Here is a 17,767-nt window from a genome sequence, read left to right as displayed (position 1 = left end):
GAGACTTTTTCCAAAGGATGTTGAGAATTTTGGGAATTGTGATTTAAAAAGGTGTGATTTTTTTTTTTTTTTTTTTTTTTTTTAACATAGTGATTTTAAAATGTGTAAAAATGTAGTTAAATGTTTTGATAAAATTGTAATTTGGCCTTTAAAATTGTATTTTTAAAAATACTTAATTACCTGTGATTAAAAAACATAAATTTTTTACATTTTTAAATCATAATTTTTTAAAAATACAATTTTAGACAATTAATTTTTTTACGATTTAATTTAAAATTGTACTTTTTGTTAATAAAATAACAATATCAAACAATCCGTAAGCAAAAGCACATTGTGTGTTTTTGTGGCCCAAAATTCAAAGGAAACAAAACCAAAAGTGATAGATAGGGATCGTTGTTATTGAATGTCAAATCAAGCCACGCTGGTAACACTCAGTCAGGATTTAAGAAGAATCTCACGGCTCTAGACTTTCACATTTAAAGGTAACAATCACGGTTGTCATTGTCAACACTCACTCATAAAAATAAATAATTCAACAGAGTTGTCCCCATTGAAATAAAAAACTTTTCAAATATCCACAAATCCCATGATAGGTAAGAAAATTGGAATGAAAAACTATTGGGAAATATTGCTATGCGCTTTTCTTTTTCTTTTTTTGGTGCTATTGGTCTTTGGTGGATTTTTTTTTTTTTAAAAAAAAAGAAAGGTTAGGTGCTCTTTAAATATTCTTCTTTCTATGTGGGTATTATTTTGTTAAAATAAAGCGAGAGAAATAAGGAAAGTTTTTTTTTAATTTTTTTAAAAAATAATATTCACATAAGATTAGGAGAACACCAATAAAGCACTAGCATTTTTCTTTTCTAAAAATCAAGTAAGAGAAATAAGGAAAGTTTTTATTTTTGTTTAAACCGTATCTACTTAGGACCGGGAGAACACTAAAAACATACCATAAAAACAAAGTTTTTAGGATTACATTTTTAGAAAAACTGTAATTTGAAAATGTAAACAATATACGTTTTTTCAAATCGCTGATAAGAATGTGTTTTTTTTTTTTTAAAAAAAAAAAAAAAAGTGTGGAGGTGAGCTCCTTTGATATTGTTGTACTAGGAGGAAGAATAAATGTGTGGAGGTGAGCTCTTCTTCTTGCTTCACCACAACTTAACGTCGTGGAAGTTAAGGTAATAGATGGACGCGTAGACCAAAAACAAAACATGATTCGCATGTACATGAACCTGTCCAGATTGATTTGTAATTTTTTTGTTTTTTGAGTGAGTTTGATTTGAACCAAGGAAGCATAATAGCCAGATGTGTGGAGGTGAGCTAATAATTAATGGGTAGTTCAACCAGAGAAAAATCAAAGACACCTTTTAATTTTAGAAAAATTCAAAAGAAAAGGCGCTGCCTTAATAATTAAACCCATTTTTGAAATATATGATGACTTTCAAAACTTTTGAATCTGAAATAAATATAGTTTATAGTTTATATTTTATATTTTAATTTTATAACATATATAGTTGTAGTTACCTAGAATTATGGAGAATAATAACTGTAATTACTTGAGATTATGAAAACACGTCAAATACAACTAAACAAATTAACGTTACGCGTGACAAAATACATTGTAAGTAATATTTATATATTTTAAATACTAATTAAATTTTGTTGAATTATTTATTTATTGCGTTAGTTATATTTTTTAATATTTTAATTAATTTTTGTTCAACTTTTTTTTATTCAGAACAAAAAATTCTTTAACATCCTTAACCAAAATTCTGACTTTGCTACTGTCTAAATTAAATCTGGGATAAATTATATCAATTTCGAAGTTGTTTTAAGTTAAAAAATTAGTTTATTAATGACCTTTTGAAGCCTAATAGTAGTATTACTTTTCCTTCCTTCTAAAAGTAAGCCTAATAGCTCGACCACCACAGGTTGGGAATATTGGTCTCACCTAGCCATTACCACGTGAAACATGGGGAGAAAGGTAAAAAATAAAGATTAACGGTTGGTTTGAGTTTACAATTTTAAAAAGTACCATTTAAAAATAATAATTTTAAAATATTCATGATTTTTTAAAGCGTGGTTAGATCTTTAAAATCAAAGATATTTTTAATTTTAGAAATAGTCATAGTTGATTTTTCTATTTAATTTAAATCTCTTCAATCTATACGTCAAAAATAAAAAAATAAAAAAATCTATATATGTTCATTGATTATGTAGAGAAATTGAACTCCAAAGTCTTTCACAATCCTTGAACATGAGGGTGTTTGATGCTGGATGGGGCATCCAAAGGATCATGGCTTGATGGAGCATCTAAAGGATTGCAGTGAGGATTGTCAAGGTCCCCCCTCCTACCTTTCAAAATTTCTTCTTAGCTTTGGTGTAATTTCTCTCTAGGCCTTAGTTGCCCACTGATGCAGCGTAGGATTGTGGTGAACAAGAAAAACAGCAAGTAAAAGAGATAAATATTTCTAAGATTGTGAGACTATCACAATAATCAAAGAAATCTTCTTAAAAACTATAGATTCTATTTATGATTTAAGGAAAAACACAAAGAAACTCAACTCTGAGTAATTCTTATTAAACAAACTCAATAATAATCATAAACTGAATTATTAAAGGCTATAAGCATATATTTATAGCCCAAGACTCCTAACCCTAAATAACAAGAAATAAAGTTGGTTTAGAAGTTTATGAAAGAAGACTAAACTAAATAAAAGACTAACAAAGAAACCTAATTCAAATAAAAACTAAAAGATAAGATAGAGTAAACGACTAACAAAGAAACCTAATGAAAGACTAAAAGATAAGATAAGATAAGCCTTGAATTCCAATCTACATCATCCTCCTGAGGTTGGAGAGAATTCGCCCTCGAATTCGGACTGTCTTTTCCACGGTCCTTCGGATGTCCAATCAACTCATTCCACTCGCCCTTCCTCAAGATCAAAACAAGGCAACATCCCAAAATAAACGTGACGCTTCTCATCATCGAAATACCTTGATAGTTGTCATGAAAGCCCCACACACCGCTTGGCAATACTTTAGATTTGCTCTTCTTCTCTCATTCTTTCTCCCTCTCATGTGCCATGAAGATACTCTAGGACGAGTCAACCATTGTTTCCTTTGTGAACATATAATTTTGCTCTTCCGCATAAAACTCACCATAATCTTCATTAGGAGAATTTAAAATATCCTCAACACCAAGGAAATCAACATAATCAACCTCTTCACCATTAAAATTAGACACTTCACCTGAAAGGTCTTCATTAACCTCTTCATAATTGTCGATGTCACCTGTGGGCTCTTCTTCTTCCAATTGATCATCTTCGAGGTAGAGGCCGCCAAACATGGGAGAAAAATCATCTTCTTTGTACTCTTCCTCTTGGTCATCTTCTTCGGGCTCCTCATCATAGGTTGGTGGTGAGTCCCAATCCCCAATTCCTTGCGAAGGATCTTCAACATCTTCATGTCTGAAATCTTCATCAATGAACTCGGATTCTTGAAATTCTTCATCCACAGATTCCTTTCCCTCCTCCACAGAATATGGATTCGGTTTATGGATTTGTGGTTGGCAAGTAGGGGTCCAATTGGCATGTCGTTGACTCTTCACCTCACTCCATGTTTCCCTAAATACCTCTTTTTTGTAGGAATTTTTTATTTTCTTTGTCACAGCTATAGACCCTTGTCTCCAATTTTGTGACTTTTGACCTGTGGTACAACTATGGAGCAAGAAAGCGATGCGCATATGTTTCAATAGTTTCTCCCAACTATTGGTCTTCAATTTTCCTTCCCGCTTCCTAGTTCTCTTCAGTTGTTGCCACCACGCACCAACTCTTCCCTGGAATGTATGTACCACCAAAGAGACTTGTTGTTCATCGGGCACCCCGTTGAATTCAAAAACCTCTTCAACAGCCAACACCCAATCCAAAAATTCGTCGGGTTCTAGATCCTCGTCAAATTTCAGAATTTTGAGTTCGAATCTACTTACCCGCCGATTGGCATGAGCTTGTGCAAGGTGCTAACGTCCGTGAATTCGGCGCTCCACAAACGGGCTTCTAGATCCATTCCCATGTTGACCACACAAGTTGGATAATTAGGTAGTGAGGTCTTCAATTTGATCTCTCATAGCCCTGAATTGATCCTTCGTGTGTTGCCAAGGTTCAGCGATAGATTTGCCTTCCGCCTCCACGAATAGCAATTTTGGTTGGCGACGACAATTGTTTGGCCCACCACTCATGTGCCTCAAACGAATCGCCGGTTGCTCCTTATATGCTGTCTCCGTACGCACATACACATCGTTCATGTCTGCAAAGCGGTTGCTTCTCTCCATTCATGGAAAGTGACTGAGCTCTGATACCAACTGATGCAGCGTAGGATTGTGGTGAACAAGAAAAACAGCAAGTAAAAGGGATAAATATTTCTAAGATTGTGAGACTATCACAAGAATCAAAGAAATCTTCTTAAAAACTATAGATTCTATCTATGGTTTAAGGAAAAACACAAAGAAACTCAACTCTGAGTAATTCTTATTAAACAAACTCAATAATAATCATAAACTGAATTATTAAAGGCTATAAGCATATATTTATAGCCCAAGACTCATAACCCTAAATAACAATGAAATAAAGTTGGTTTAGAAGTTTATGAAAGAAGACTAAACTAAATAAAAGACTAACAAAGAAACCTAATTCAAATAAAGACTAAAAGATAAGATAGAGTAAACGACTAACAAAGAAACCTAATAAAAAACTAAAAGATAAGATAAGATAAGCCTTGAATTCCAATCTACATCACCCACCCTCAAAACTTCATTAGGGGGAAAAGTTGTCCACCCATTTCCCTCCGAATTTTTATTTTTATTTATTTATTTTGTCTTCAATACGCGCCGTTTAACTAAGTTCAGATTTGTGAAACACTCACTTAAAAAGTAGGGATAAATATAAAATCGATCATTGTGGTTAACCTAAATTACAAATCACTCAATATGGTATAAAAAATAATTTATAGGCCCATGTAGTTGGCCTCAATTACAAATAACTCTATTTGGCATAAAAAATTTTTATATGTTCTCAAGATATACCAAAATAACAGTTTACTTCCTAAAATCAATTTTAATTAAGTAACTTAATAAAATCTGTCACTTTGCTACTTCATACCCAATAAAAACGTAGCACATATTATTATTAATTTTTTACTTTAAAAAATGACACTTATGATTTTCACATCATTTTACGATGTCAGCTAAGATTATACATCAGCGCTCACTGCACGTCATACAGTTACAGTAAATTAACATAATCTCTTATATCGCCAAAATTTTACCCTATATGTAACCCTCCTTCATCTTCATCGTCATCAGCCGCTTCACCAAATGCGATCGTCAAATTATCGTAAAATGTTAAATGCTCCCAAATCGTTGCGATGAAGATGAAAATGAGGGAGGGTTACGCATGGAGTAAAATTTTGGGGATGGAAAAGATTAGGTTAATTTACTATAACAGTATGATGTGACAAAATAACGGATTCTGTAAGTTAATTAACGGAAATTGATTTTAGGGAGTAAAATGTTATTTTGGCTTACCTTGAAGACCTATAAATTATTTTTTATACCACATGGAGTGATTTAAAATTTATCCCAACTACATAGACCTATAAATTGTTTGTTATACCACAAATAGTGATTTGTAATTTAGGCCAACTACAAAGACAAATTTTGCATTTCTGCCTAAAAAGTAACCGAAACCTTTAACTTTGATTGCATGGGCGCCAACTTTATAATTAAACCCATTTTTTTGAAATCTATGAAGACTTTTAAAACTCTTGAGGCTAATTTGCAAAAGATAAATACTAAAGGTCAATATTTTTCTCATATTTGACACATATTTTCTTACAATCAACCATTAGATTTGTGGACTTATATGAACTCTACATAAATCAATGGTTGACCTCACAAATCTAATGATTGATATATTGAATTTATAAGAGAATATGATAAAAATATGAAAAACCTATTAACCCCTAGCATTTTTCTTTGCAAAATGATGGGTGCAACACACCAAAAAAAAAAAAAAAAAATTGATTGCTTTAGTAAAAGAGATATAATTGATGTCAATATTTTGCTCATATTTTCTCCATATCATGTAATAAATCAACCATTAGATTTGAGGATTTATGTGGACCCCACATAAGTCAATAATATACCCCATAAATTTAATGGTTCATCTATTAAATTTGTATAAGAATGTAAGAAAATTGCTTTATTGTGAGTGTACGTACAACTCAAGAAGAAACAAGGCGCATCCATGTCATGTATGTGTGTGTGTTTTATTTTATTTTATTTATAAATAAATTATTGAATGTTGATGTACAAGATAAGTCTCACCCCAATTTTAGGCCCCGTTTGGTTTACAAAATATGTATTCCATTAGGAGAATGAATAGGTATTATTGGGAATAGAAGATGTTGGAATTGAATAATTATTGCATTCTTTAGTTTGGTAGCAACACATATTTCATAATTGGAATTGAACCAAAATTATTAAAAAGCCCATATGATTTCTAATTTTTACAAAACTCCTTTTTTTTAAAAAAAAAATAAAAAATAGTTGAAGGTGTGGGTGGCCAACCACCCCAATGGGTGGCTAGCCACCCACAATAGGCATTGTGGCCATCCTGAAAGGGCCTCACTGTGGCCTTCTAGGGGTGGCTGTGGGGGGGGGGGCCTAGCCACCCCTATTCACATCGAGGGAGGTCACGGGCACCCCTGATGGAAGGCCACCCTCGATGGCACTGTGGGTGGCCGCACAACCCCCAAAAGGCCACAACAAGGCCCTGTGGTTTTTGTGGTGCGCGCAGCCACCCCAGTGCCTGCTGTGGCCGGCCACCCACAAGATATATTTTATTTTTTTAGTTTTTAAGTTTGAGAGAATTTTTTTTTTAAAAAAAAAAAATGGTTTTTTTTGGAAAACCTTGTCCATTTCCTAAAGAATAGCTATTCTTCTGCGTAAATGATTAGTTATTCCTATATAAATAACTATTCTTAAGAATATGACTATACCAAACAAAAGAATGACTATTCCAAAAATAAAACAGGCCCCTAATGTTTGATTTCAAATGTAACTTAGGCTTAAACTACATTTAGTGCTTTTTTTTTTCTTTTTTATTTTTTATTTTTTTTATTTTCTTTTCTTTTTCGGCTTTGAGTGTTATTTGACAAATCAAAGTAAAAGAATTTGTCAAATAGGAATAGTCATTCCTATTTGACTATTACTTTGGGTGTTATTTGACTATTTACAAATTCTATTACTTTGAGTGTTATTTGACAAATCAAAGTAATAGAATTTGTCAAATAGGAATAGAATTTGTCAAATATGAATAGTCATTCAATCGTTCAAATCAATTTCTTCCTAAACTTTTATATTGATTAAGATTTTATATTTAAATTAATTGTTTCTTTTATATATATATATATATATATATATATTGTTTCATATTTTAATTGTTTAAAATATATAATTATAGTTGCATGAGATTCTTGAACCCCTAACAAAAATCCTGACTCCACCATTGTCTAAATTAAACCCGGAATAAAATTATCTCAATTTTGAAGTGGTTTTAATTTATATCTAATTTTTAGTTAAAGTGAAATCTCAATCTTTCATTCATTCATTCTAAAAATCAAAGACTACAAACAATCGGAGCATACATCGGCATGAAAAAAATTAGGATACTCCTCCACTCAAATTTTCTCATTAGATGTTTAGAGTGTCTTTGTTGCCAAAACATGTGCCGCCATATTCACTTCCCTCTAAGTGTATACTACCCTTTAAGTGTTGAGACTATGCAAGACAATTTTTTTCTTCCTCAATAAAATTTTCATACCACTGCCACAATTGTTCATACCCCTAATTAAGTGTTGAGAACACTAAGAAAATATCATGAAAACAAATTTTTTGGGATTACATTTTTTTTTAAAAAAAAAAACTGTAATTTGAAAACGTAAACAGTATACTTTTTTCAAATCGCTGATAAGAATGTGTGTGTAAAGTGTGGAGGTGAGTTCCTTTGATACTGTTGTACTAGGAGGAAGAATAAATGTGTGGAGTTGAGCTCCTTTGATACTGTTGTACACTGTTGTACTAGGAGGAAGAATGAATGTGTGGAGTTGAGCTCCTTTGATACTGTTGTACTAGGAGGAAGAATAAAAAATAAAAAATAAAAAGTGTAGAGGTGAGCTCCTTTGATACTGTTGTACTAGGATAAATGTGTGGAGGTGAGCTCTTCTTCTTGCTTCACCACAACTTAACGTCGTGGAAGTCAAGGTAATAGATGGACGCGTAGACCAAAAACAAAACATGATTCACATGTACATTAACCTGTCCAGATTGATTTGTAATTTTTTTGTTTTTTGAGTGAGTTTGATTTGAACCAAGGAAGCATAATAGCCAGATGTGTGGAGGTGAGCTAATAATTAATGGGTAGTTCAACCAGAGAAAAATCAAAAATACCTTTTAATTTTAGAAAAATTCAAAAGAATAGGCGCTGCCTTAATAATTAAACCCATTTTTTTTGAAATATATGATGACTTTCAAAACTTTTGAATCTGAAATATATATAGTTTATAGCTTATAGTTTATATTTTATATTTTAATTTTATAACATATATAGTTGTAGTTACCTGAAATTATGGAGAGCAATAACTGTAGTTACTTGAGATTATGAAAATACGTCAAACACAACTAAACAAATTAACGTTACGCGTGACAAAATAAATTATAAGTTATATTTATATATTTTAAATGCTAAATAAATTTTGTTGAATTATTTATTTGTTGCGCTAGTTATATTTTTTAATATTTTAATTAATTTTTGTTCAACTTTTTTTTATTCAGAACAAAAAATTCTTTAACATCCTTAACCAAAATTCTGACTTTACTACTGTCTAAATTAAATCTGGAATAAAATTATATCAATTTCGAAGTTGTTTTAAGTTAAAATTAGTTTATTAATGACCTTAATAGCTCGACCACCATAGGTTGGGAATATTGGTCTCACCCAGCCATTACCACGTGAAACATGGGGAGAAAGGTCAAAAATACTCTCATTAAAGATTAACGGTTGGTTTGAGATTATAATTTTAAAAAGTGCCATTTAAAAATAATAATTTTCAAATATTCATAATTTTTATAAACGTGGTTAGACCTTTAAAATCAAAGATATTTTTAATTTTAGAAATAGTCATAGTTGATTTTTCTATTTAATTTAAATCTCTTCAATCTATACCTCAAAAAATAAAAAATAAATCTATATATGTTCATTGATTATGTAGAGAACCTGAACTCCAAAGTCTTTCACATTCCTTCAATATGATGGTGTTTGATGCAGGATGGATGGGGGATCCAAAGGATCGTGGCTTGATGGAGCATCCAAAGGATTGCAGTGAGGATTGTCAGAGTTTCAAATTTTGCATTTCACAACGTCACGCTGCGTTAGTGTTTGACATGCCCAGTTGTAACACTAGATGAAGGGGTATTTCAACAAACGTTTCATTTAAAGCTGAATTTGGAAGAGGAGGTGATACTGTTAACTTCTGAAAGATAGTAATCCTAAATTGATATTTTTTTACATTTTAAGAATATAATTATAAAAGTTATGAAATATTAAGTATGGTAATTAAGTGAAGTTTTCCCTATCAATTTCATTCAGGGGCATACATGAAATATTTGGGATGGTAATTAATGGTTTTTTAAATTGGTGACGTGTTAATATCTAATATGTTACTAAAAAAGTTAGTGGCCTAACACGTCACCAAGATGACGTTTGAAAAAACAGTGTACACTGTAGATACATCACTATTTTTTTTTTTTTTGGTAATGATCCTACTGTTACCACGTGAAACACGGCCGGGAGAATGGTCAAAAAAAACTTATTTAGCAGATTAAAAAAAATATATTATTAACTTGAAATCCAATATTTTAACTTGCAGAAAACGCATTAAAATATGGTAATTCTCAATATTAACATGCCTTGAAGAGGTGCTTTGATATTGTTTGGGATTTATGATTGTGTTAATAGTTATAATGATGCAAGTATTTTTGATGTAAATTTATCATCACATGCTGTATATTCGTTCTAGGATGACCCGAGGGTTAAGGTAGGTTCATTTGGGATTGTAGTTTCAATAAATGTGATTTTAAAAATTACGTTTTTAAAATCGCTACTTTTTAAAATTATAAAAGCATTTGATAAAACATATTAAAAAGTATTTCTTTATCAAATATTTGTTATGCGAAATCGTGATTTTAGTTTAAATTTGCACATTTTTTAAATAAACACCCTTAGCTTGCTTATAAAAATTGCATATTGTTTTTGTTATTTTAAATTAAGTGCTTTTTAAATCGTAATGACAAACGCTTACATTTTGCGAAATCTTTTAAAACGTATATTATTCTTGCAAAATTGCAAATTCAAGTGCACCCTTAATATTAATTAAATGATTAAATTCACGTAAAAAAAAAAAATAAAAAAAATAAAAAAAAAAAAAACCGAAGGAGACCAAAGAATAAAATGGCATGTAGAGCATGAGGTGCTTGTTGCATACATGGTTGTAATAGGCCCTCTAGAAATGTCTCAGAGAATTTTGTTTTCTCTTTCTGTATTATTGTGCAAATCACAATCACATTTCTCCCTGTGGGACACGTATTGTTGTTGCTTAGTGAGCTTTCGTGCTCATATAAAGCAGCGAGAAAAATGGGTATTTTTATTTTTTATTTTTTAAAAGGAAATTTTTTTTGTCTCATTAATTGAAGAAGGATCACGAGCATAACACTCTTAGATTACATAACTAAAAGCCCTGAGAAAATCATGGCCGAAGCTACGACTTACGAGATTACAAGCCATATATGCATATATAAAAATTAAATATTCAAGACCTATCTATAACATCAATACCAGTTGTAACACCAGATCAAGGAGTATTTCAACAAACGTTTCATTTAACGCTGAATTTGGAAGAGGTGGTGATGTTGCTAACTTCTGAAAGATAGTAATTCTAAATTGATACTTTTTTACATTTTAAGGGTATGATTACAAAAGCAGATGTGATTATTTGTGTAATATCTGCAGCCACATCCGCAAAATGCGGATATCACTTTTAGATATCCGCATCGGTATTGGTAACCTCATCATGTTTTTATTAACCACATCCACGCGCTTCTTTAGATCTCTATTAGGCTCATTCTAAACGATTATGAAAATAATTTTGACCCCTTTTTAGTGTTTTGGACTTGTTTTAATTTTCCTTTAAGCCCTAATGTTTTGAACTACATTGATTTTACATTACTTTTGCATTTTTGTCCAAGTGAATAAGGGAATTGTGAAGAAAAAAATATAAAACAATGTAAACACAAGGTATACCTAATTCGTTGAAATATATATATAAAGAGTATCTTAAAATTGCTATTCTCATCCACATATGAAGATAGTGGTTTTTAGAGCACTAGCAACACATGCCCTATATGTCATTTTCTTTTCTTATATTTAAGAAAAATTTCAAAAAAAACCACAAAAACGCACCAACATTAAAAGCCTTATATTTAACCTAAATCAAGAGGTATCTACAGTGTTTCTCGATGTATTGGAAACACTATAGATACCCAATGCTTTATTAAATTATAAATAAATCATTCTCTCTCCTCTTTCATCTCTCTTTTACATATCCTAACAATTCTCTCTATTCTCTCATTGATTATAATGATAAAAAAAAAAAATAGTATTTAATTCATATAAAAAAATAAGAGAATATATTGTAAATATTTTTTTTATAGAGAATAAAAAAATAGTTTTATTCTCTAATTTTTTTTAATATATATATATATATATATATTTGAAAAACTGCTGCTAATACTGCTCACGTTGATATTCACACGTACAAATAACAGATAATTACAAATAACGAATCCGGACAATTAATATGGGCCCGGTCTATACCCCTAGTTTCTTAAGCTTGGAAAAATCAGAACCACATCTCATGTTGTCGTGTGAAGCACGAAGGAAGGAAAATGTCAGGTTAAGAATAGTCCAAGGATGGATTGGACATGGCGGATAACGTTTTTACTATTTTTTTAATAATTGTTGACGACAAGAAAATGAAACTGGTCTTCATGGGTTGTTTGCTAATGGGCTCAAAAAAAAAAAAAAAAAAAAAAAGTTGTATATTGTTGAACTCAAATTCAACTCTAATATTTTTATTTTTTATATTACAGTAATTACATTTTATTATTATTTAAATAAAAAATAATAATTACAAAACGCAGTGAATTTTTCCTTTTCAGTATTATTTATTTGAAGGAATATTTAAAGAATATCTAAATGGTATACGAAAAGAATAAAAAAAATTATTGTGAAATTTATTTAAATAAAAGAACGAAAAAATAGTCTGACTAACTAAATTTAAATAAAATTTAAGAAAAACAATTACTAGTACTTTAAAATTAGAATTTTTTTTTATTTTTTATTTTTTATTTTTTTTATCAGAGTGTAGATCTCACTGTTAGTTGCTGTGAATCTAACTCCCTTGAAACTCCAGAGATTTGAAGTAGGGGTTGAAATGTATGTGGATTTGAAGTTCAATTTGTTTTATATCTTCTTTCTCCAACTCTTTGAATTCCGATCCAATTAAGTAATGCTTGTCAATTTTTTTTCTGAAATCTGTCACATTCTATGAGGTGAGGATTTTCACAATATATGATGGGAAAGCATTTATAGTTTAGAAAATTAGAATGTTGCAATTGATCATTAAAAAAAAAAAAGAAAAAGAAAAATTGACATTTTCTACCGGTCTATACTATTGTTTCTACATTGAGCAATGTTACTATATTCATTTTATACATGTTGACGTGACACCTTTTAAGTAGCTTCTTATTTTACTAAAAAAAAGTCACTTAAAACATGAAAAGTATGGGTATACATGTGGATGCAGTTATTTACAATATTTACAGCCGCATCCGTAAAATGCGAATATCACTTTTAGATATCTGCATCCGCATTCGTATCATGTACATTTTTATTAACTGTATTTGCGCAGTTATTATCCGCTATTCGCATATTAGTTAATGGACATTTTTAGCCTATTTTAATCTTTTGGGTCTCTTTGGGTTTCTATTAGAGATTATTTTAAACGATTTTAAAAATAATTTGGCTCGGTTTTTGATGTTTAGGGTCTTGTTTTAATTTTTTTTAAAGCCCTAATATTTCGATAATATATTAATTTTACATTACTTTTGCTTTTTGCCGAGCAACATAACCAAACAATCACAACAAAGACCAGCAACGAACACCAAAAAACATGGCTATCTATCTAAAAATACATAATCAGAGATACTTCAATAGTTGGTAAATCTCTTATTGAAAATACCCATATACATTTACACGTACACTTTAGTCAATTTTGTTTTTTAATATATAAAATATGTTATATATAAATGGTATTACCCGCATCCACGTATACAGATAGTAACTTTTGTTAATTGCATTCGCATGTTCCCTCCTAATGCAAAGTTAGCTGATGTGGTAAATAGATGTGAAGAGTAGCATTACTCTTCTACATTAATGAGAAATGAAGTTCTATCATTCAAGAAATAGAGTACTATGAGGTTTAAAACAAATTCCTTAAAACTTTTACGCCCACGGACACACACTAATTTTTACGGGCCGACCTACCCTGAATGAACTCGGGTATGTATCCCCACCCCAACACGATCCCATCCCCTTTTTTTTGGCCTTTTGGGATGGCTTCTGGACCATGCTACCGTGGGGTGGTCGAACCATGAGTATGGTGGTCTTCACCTCGATCTCTTCTCCTTTTTTTTTTTTTTTTTTAAGAAAAAAGAAATAATAATAATTTTAACGTTTTGGGTTGAGGTGTTTTTTTTTTTTTTTTTTCAGTTTTTTAATATTTTTCATTTTCATTTTTTTTTTTAAAGAAAAAAATATATATAATTTTAGGTTGTCATTGGTTAGGTGTGTGAAGTGTGAATGCTTTGAATCATTATTGAAAATTGCGTACACTTTTTCTGCACATCTGGTCATGACACTGTAGCTGGAACAGTACCGTTCCAACTACAGTGCCGTTCTACGCTGTTGGCAAACGAGGCCAATGTGTACCATACGGACAACTGGTTTCTACTATAAATTACACAACAAGTCTTGTATAATTTGCCATCGATCGATATATCCCAACATCGCCAAACACCACAATGGAGATCCAAACAATTATAGGCCTTGTAGCTTTGCTAGCAATCTTCACCCATGTCCTCTTGAGACTTGCATCTCACGGCAACAATGGCTCCCCCAAACTTACCGGAATTCCTGAGCCACCCGGTGCACTACCCTTCATAGGCCACCTCCTCAGTCTCGGCAGCCACAAGGATGACCCGGTTGCCCGAATTCTCGGGGCCATGGCCGACAAGTACGGCCCGCTCTTCTCGCTACGGATCGGCCTGCGCCGGCTCTTGGTGGTGAGCAGCAAGGAGATGGCGAAGGAATTCCTGGCCACCAACGACAAAGTTTTCGCCACCAGGGCGAGCATAACAGTTGGAAAACACATTGGTTACAACAATGCCATCTTTGCTCTTGCTCCTCATGGCCAATATTGGCGTGATGTGAGGAAGATGGCCAGTCATGAGCTCCTGTCGAACGACCGGCTGGAAACGCTAAAACATGTTCCAGATTCAGAAGTGGAGTCAATGATTAAGGAGTTGTTCAAGCTGTCGGAAGACAACAAGGTGGCAACAATCAGCGAGATGTTTGAGCACATGGCATACAATATCATCCTCAGGAAGCTTGTCGGGAAGCGGTTTTCAGCAGCCGAGTACGGGGAGAAGAGCAGCGAGGCGGGCCGGATAAGGAGCGGCATCAGCGACGCCTTGTTTCTGAGTGGTATTTTTGTGTTGTCGGACGCCATTCCTTGTCTTGAGTGGATGGATTTTCAGGGGCATGTGGGTTCCATGAAAAGGGCTGCTAAGGAGATTGATTCGGTGCTTGATATTTGGCTCCAAGAACATCTCCACCAGAAAAAATTAGAGTGTAAAAGTAATGAGGATAGGGATTTCATGGATGTGATGCTATCAACCTTTGAGGAGGATGCTGTGATTTCTGGCCACACACGAGATACCATCATCAAGGCAACAACATTGGTAAGTTGTTCCTTCATTTCTTACCATTTGGTTTCGGTTGAAATATAGAGATTTTAAGTTTTTTTTTTTTTTTTTTTTGGTTCTTTTAAGAGTTTTTCTATCAATAGTACGATGTTATGCATTTCTTGTGATTGTTAGTAAGAATTGAGCCCAAGCTGCACACCTAGTACTTATTCATCATTAGATGCCTTTGCTTGTAATGTTAAATTCAATAGAATATTAGTGAAATAATTAATCAGTTATGTTTTAGTAATATTCAAATCAAATCAAATAAAATATATATATTTTTTATTATGAGGCACGCAAGAAGCAGGGGCAGAATTAGAACATTTAACCGCTATTATAATGTCATGGACATAAATATTAAACATCATAGATTTAATTTTCATTCCATTGACTATTTATAGTACAACTAAAAGATAAACTTGTTTTTTTTTTGGCACACTTGAGGAGGCTGGGCCTCCCTAAGCCAAACGGTGGTTTCACCCCTGGGTCAAAGTATAAATAAATAATATATTAAAATAGGGGGTTAAAGAATGAGTAAAAAATATATTAAGATTGAAAATTAAATTAATACATAAAAAATAAATTAGTATCAATTTTGTGTTAACCAATAAAAAAAGAAAAAAAGCAACAAAATATATAATTGTTTTCAATATATTTCATTTTGAACTCAAACAACCATCAAAATGGAACTCGACATTTTGAGATAATTAGTGATCAAATCAACCATTTTCTATCGTATGTTGCCGAAGACAGATTGAGCATGATTGTTTGTTTAATTAACCGCTATTATAATGTCATGAAGATAAATATTATACATCATAGATTTCATTTCATTCCATTGACTATTTCTGTACAATTAAAAGATAAACCTTCTTTTTTATTTTTTATTTTTTTATATTTTGCAGATTCTCATCCTAACAGGCTCAGGAAGCACAGCTGTGACTCTAACATGGGCAGTGACCCTACTCTTAAACCACCCAAAAGTCCTAAAGGCTGCCCAAGAAGAGCTAGACACCCATGTGGGGAAGGACAAATGGGTGCAAGAATCCGACATCAAGAACCTCAACTACGTCCGAGCCATTGTTAAGGAAACCCTGCGCCTCTACCCACCAGGCCCCCTCACAGGAATACGGGAGGCCATGGAAGACTGCAACATTGGTGACTGCTTTGTTCCAAAGGGCACTCGTGTGGTCATCAACATATGGAAGCTGCAGCGCGACCCACGGGTGTGGGAGAACCCGTCGGAGTTTCAGCCGGAGCGGTTTCTGACAACTCATGCAGAGGTTGACGTTAGGGGTCAGAATTTTGAGTTTATTCCGTTTAGTTTTGGAAGAAGGTCATGCCCTGGAATTGGATACGGCTTTCAAGTGCTTCACTTGGCATTGGCTCGAGTGCTTCAAGGATTTGATATTGCAACCGTGGGAGGCATGAAGGTGGACGTGCGTGAAGGATTGGGAATTGCTTTGCCAAAGGTTGAGCCACTACAACTTGTGCTCAAGCCTCGCCTTCCTAAGGATCTCTATTAATATATTGATTGCTTTCTATGAAAGCAACTACTTCAAATGATCAGTTGAAGGTTAATGATTATGTAGGTTAAGTGTGAAATAGCAATAGCCCTAGACCCTCCTTTAGGGTTTTGTTTTTTTGGTTTCATAGATGTACCCTTTTTGAGGTGAAAACCCTATGACTATCGACTAGTGCAACAGAATAAGCACCCGATGTATCTAGGCCTCAGACACCGTTGTAACTCAGATATATAGCCACAAGGTCATCATCTATGATCTATGCACCTGCATCAACATTAACAACATCGTTTGCACCATGAGAATTACCACCACCCATGATGCAAGCGGGATTTATGAGCCTCCCGTCTCCATGAAATAGAAACGCTCAGCTGTATAAAACTTACTAGTTTTTCAAAATGAACCAAACAATCTCATCTAGATCATCATATGATAGCATCATAAATCATCACATGCAACCATTCGTAACGATATCCATATGCACAATTACATCTCATGCCTTATATACATACCGATACGCCTAATAAAACATAATAACAAATCATCTTCATCATAAAATGTTATGCTATGCATGCCCATACTCATCGTGGTCATTTACATGACTTCATATATCATTAATACATATATACCATCATCTCAATCATATCATCCATACATATATATGCATATAACATCATCTCCTTCATATCATCCATACGTATATATATAACATCATCTCCTCCTAACATATATATATATATATAACAACATCTCCTGCATATCATCCATGTTCATGCTCATGTCATAAAATCATTGAACTCAAATGCTATTATAACTCATATCATAAAATCATAGAATCATGTCATAAATCATGCGAACCATTAAAATGCTTATAATAACATAATCATCACATTATCTTCTAAACCCATAAAAGCTCATAAAAACCTTTCATCAAAACATCATTAAATAGTCATAGTATCACAAAACACGTTTTATACTTTAAACCATAGTATCTTTTGCCCAGTAAGTAAAATACTTACTACGTTCGCTTGAGTTCCCCTCGGTG

The 17,767-nt window shown here is 32.5% G+C and overlaps 1 protein-coding gene across 1 annotated transcript; it reads left to right on the top strand.

Annotated features, from left to right (window-relative positions):
* The first annotated feature begins 14,144 nt into the window (after positions 1 to 14,144).
* Positions 14,145 to 17,084, top strand: LOC132189406 (dimethylnonatriene synthase-like). The gene is made up of 2 exons (XM_059604151.1): positions 14,145 to 15,193; positions 16,105 to 17,084. Exons 1-2 carry the CDS (start codon positions 14,255 to 14,257, stop codon positions 16,723 to 16,725), a joined length of 1,560 nt encoding a protein of 519 aa, XP_059460134.1. The 5' UTR covers positions 14,145 to 14,254; the 3' UTR covers positions 16,726 to 17,084.
* Positions 17,085 to 17,767: the final 683 nt, after the last annotated feature.

This window comes from Corylus avellana, chromosome ca1, assembly GCF_901000735.1.
Source record: "Corylus avellana chromosome ca1, CavTom2PMs-1.0".
Lineage (NCBI taxonomy): Eukaryota > Viridiplantae > Streptophyta > Magnoliopsida > Fagales > Betulaceae > Corylus > Corylus avellana.
Note: the sequence above shows the minus strand (reverse complement) of the source record. Positions and strands in the feature narration are given on the sequence as shown.

Excerpts from the sequence above, each read along its gene's own strand:
- LOC132189406 (XM_059604151.1), top strand. The coding sequence starts at position 14,255 with ATGGAGATCCAAACAATTATAGGCCTTGTAGCTTTGCTAGCAATCTTC. Across the intron at positions 15,194-16,104 it reads TCATCAAGGCAACAACATTG|ATTCTCATCCTAACAGGCTC; the intron begins GTAAGTTGTTCC and ends TATATTTTGCAG.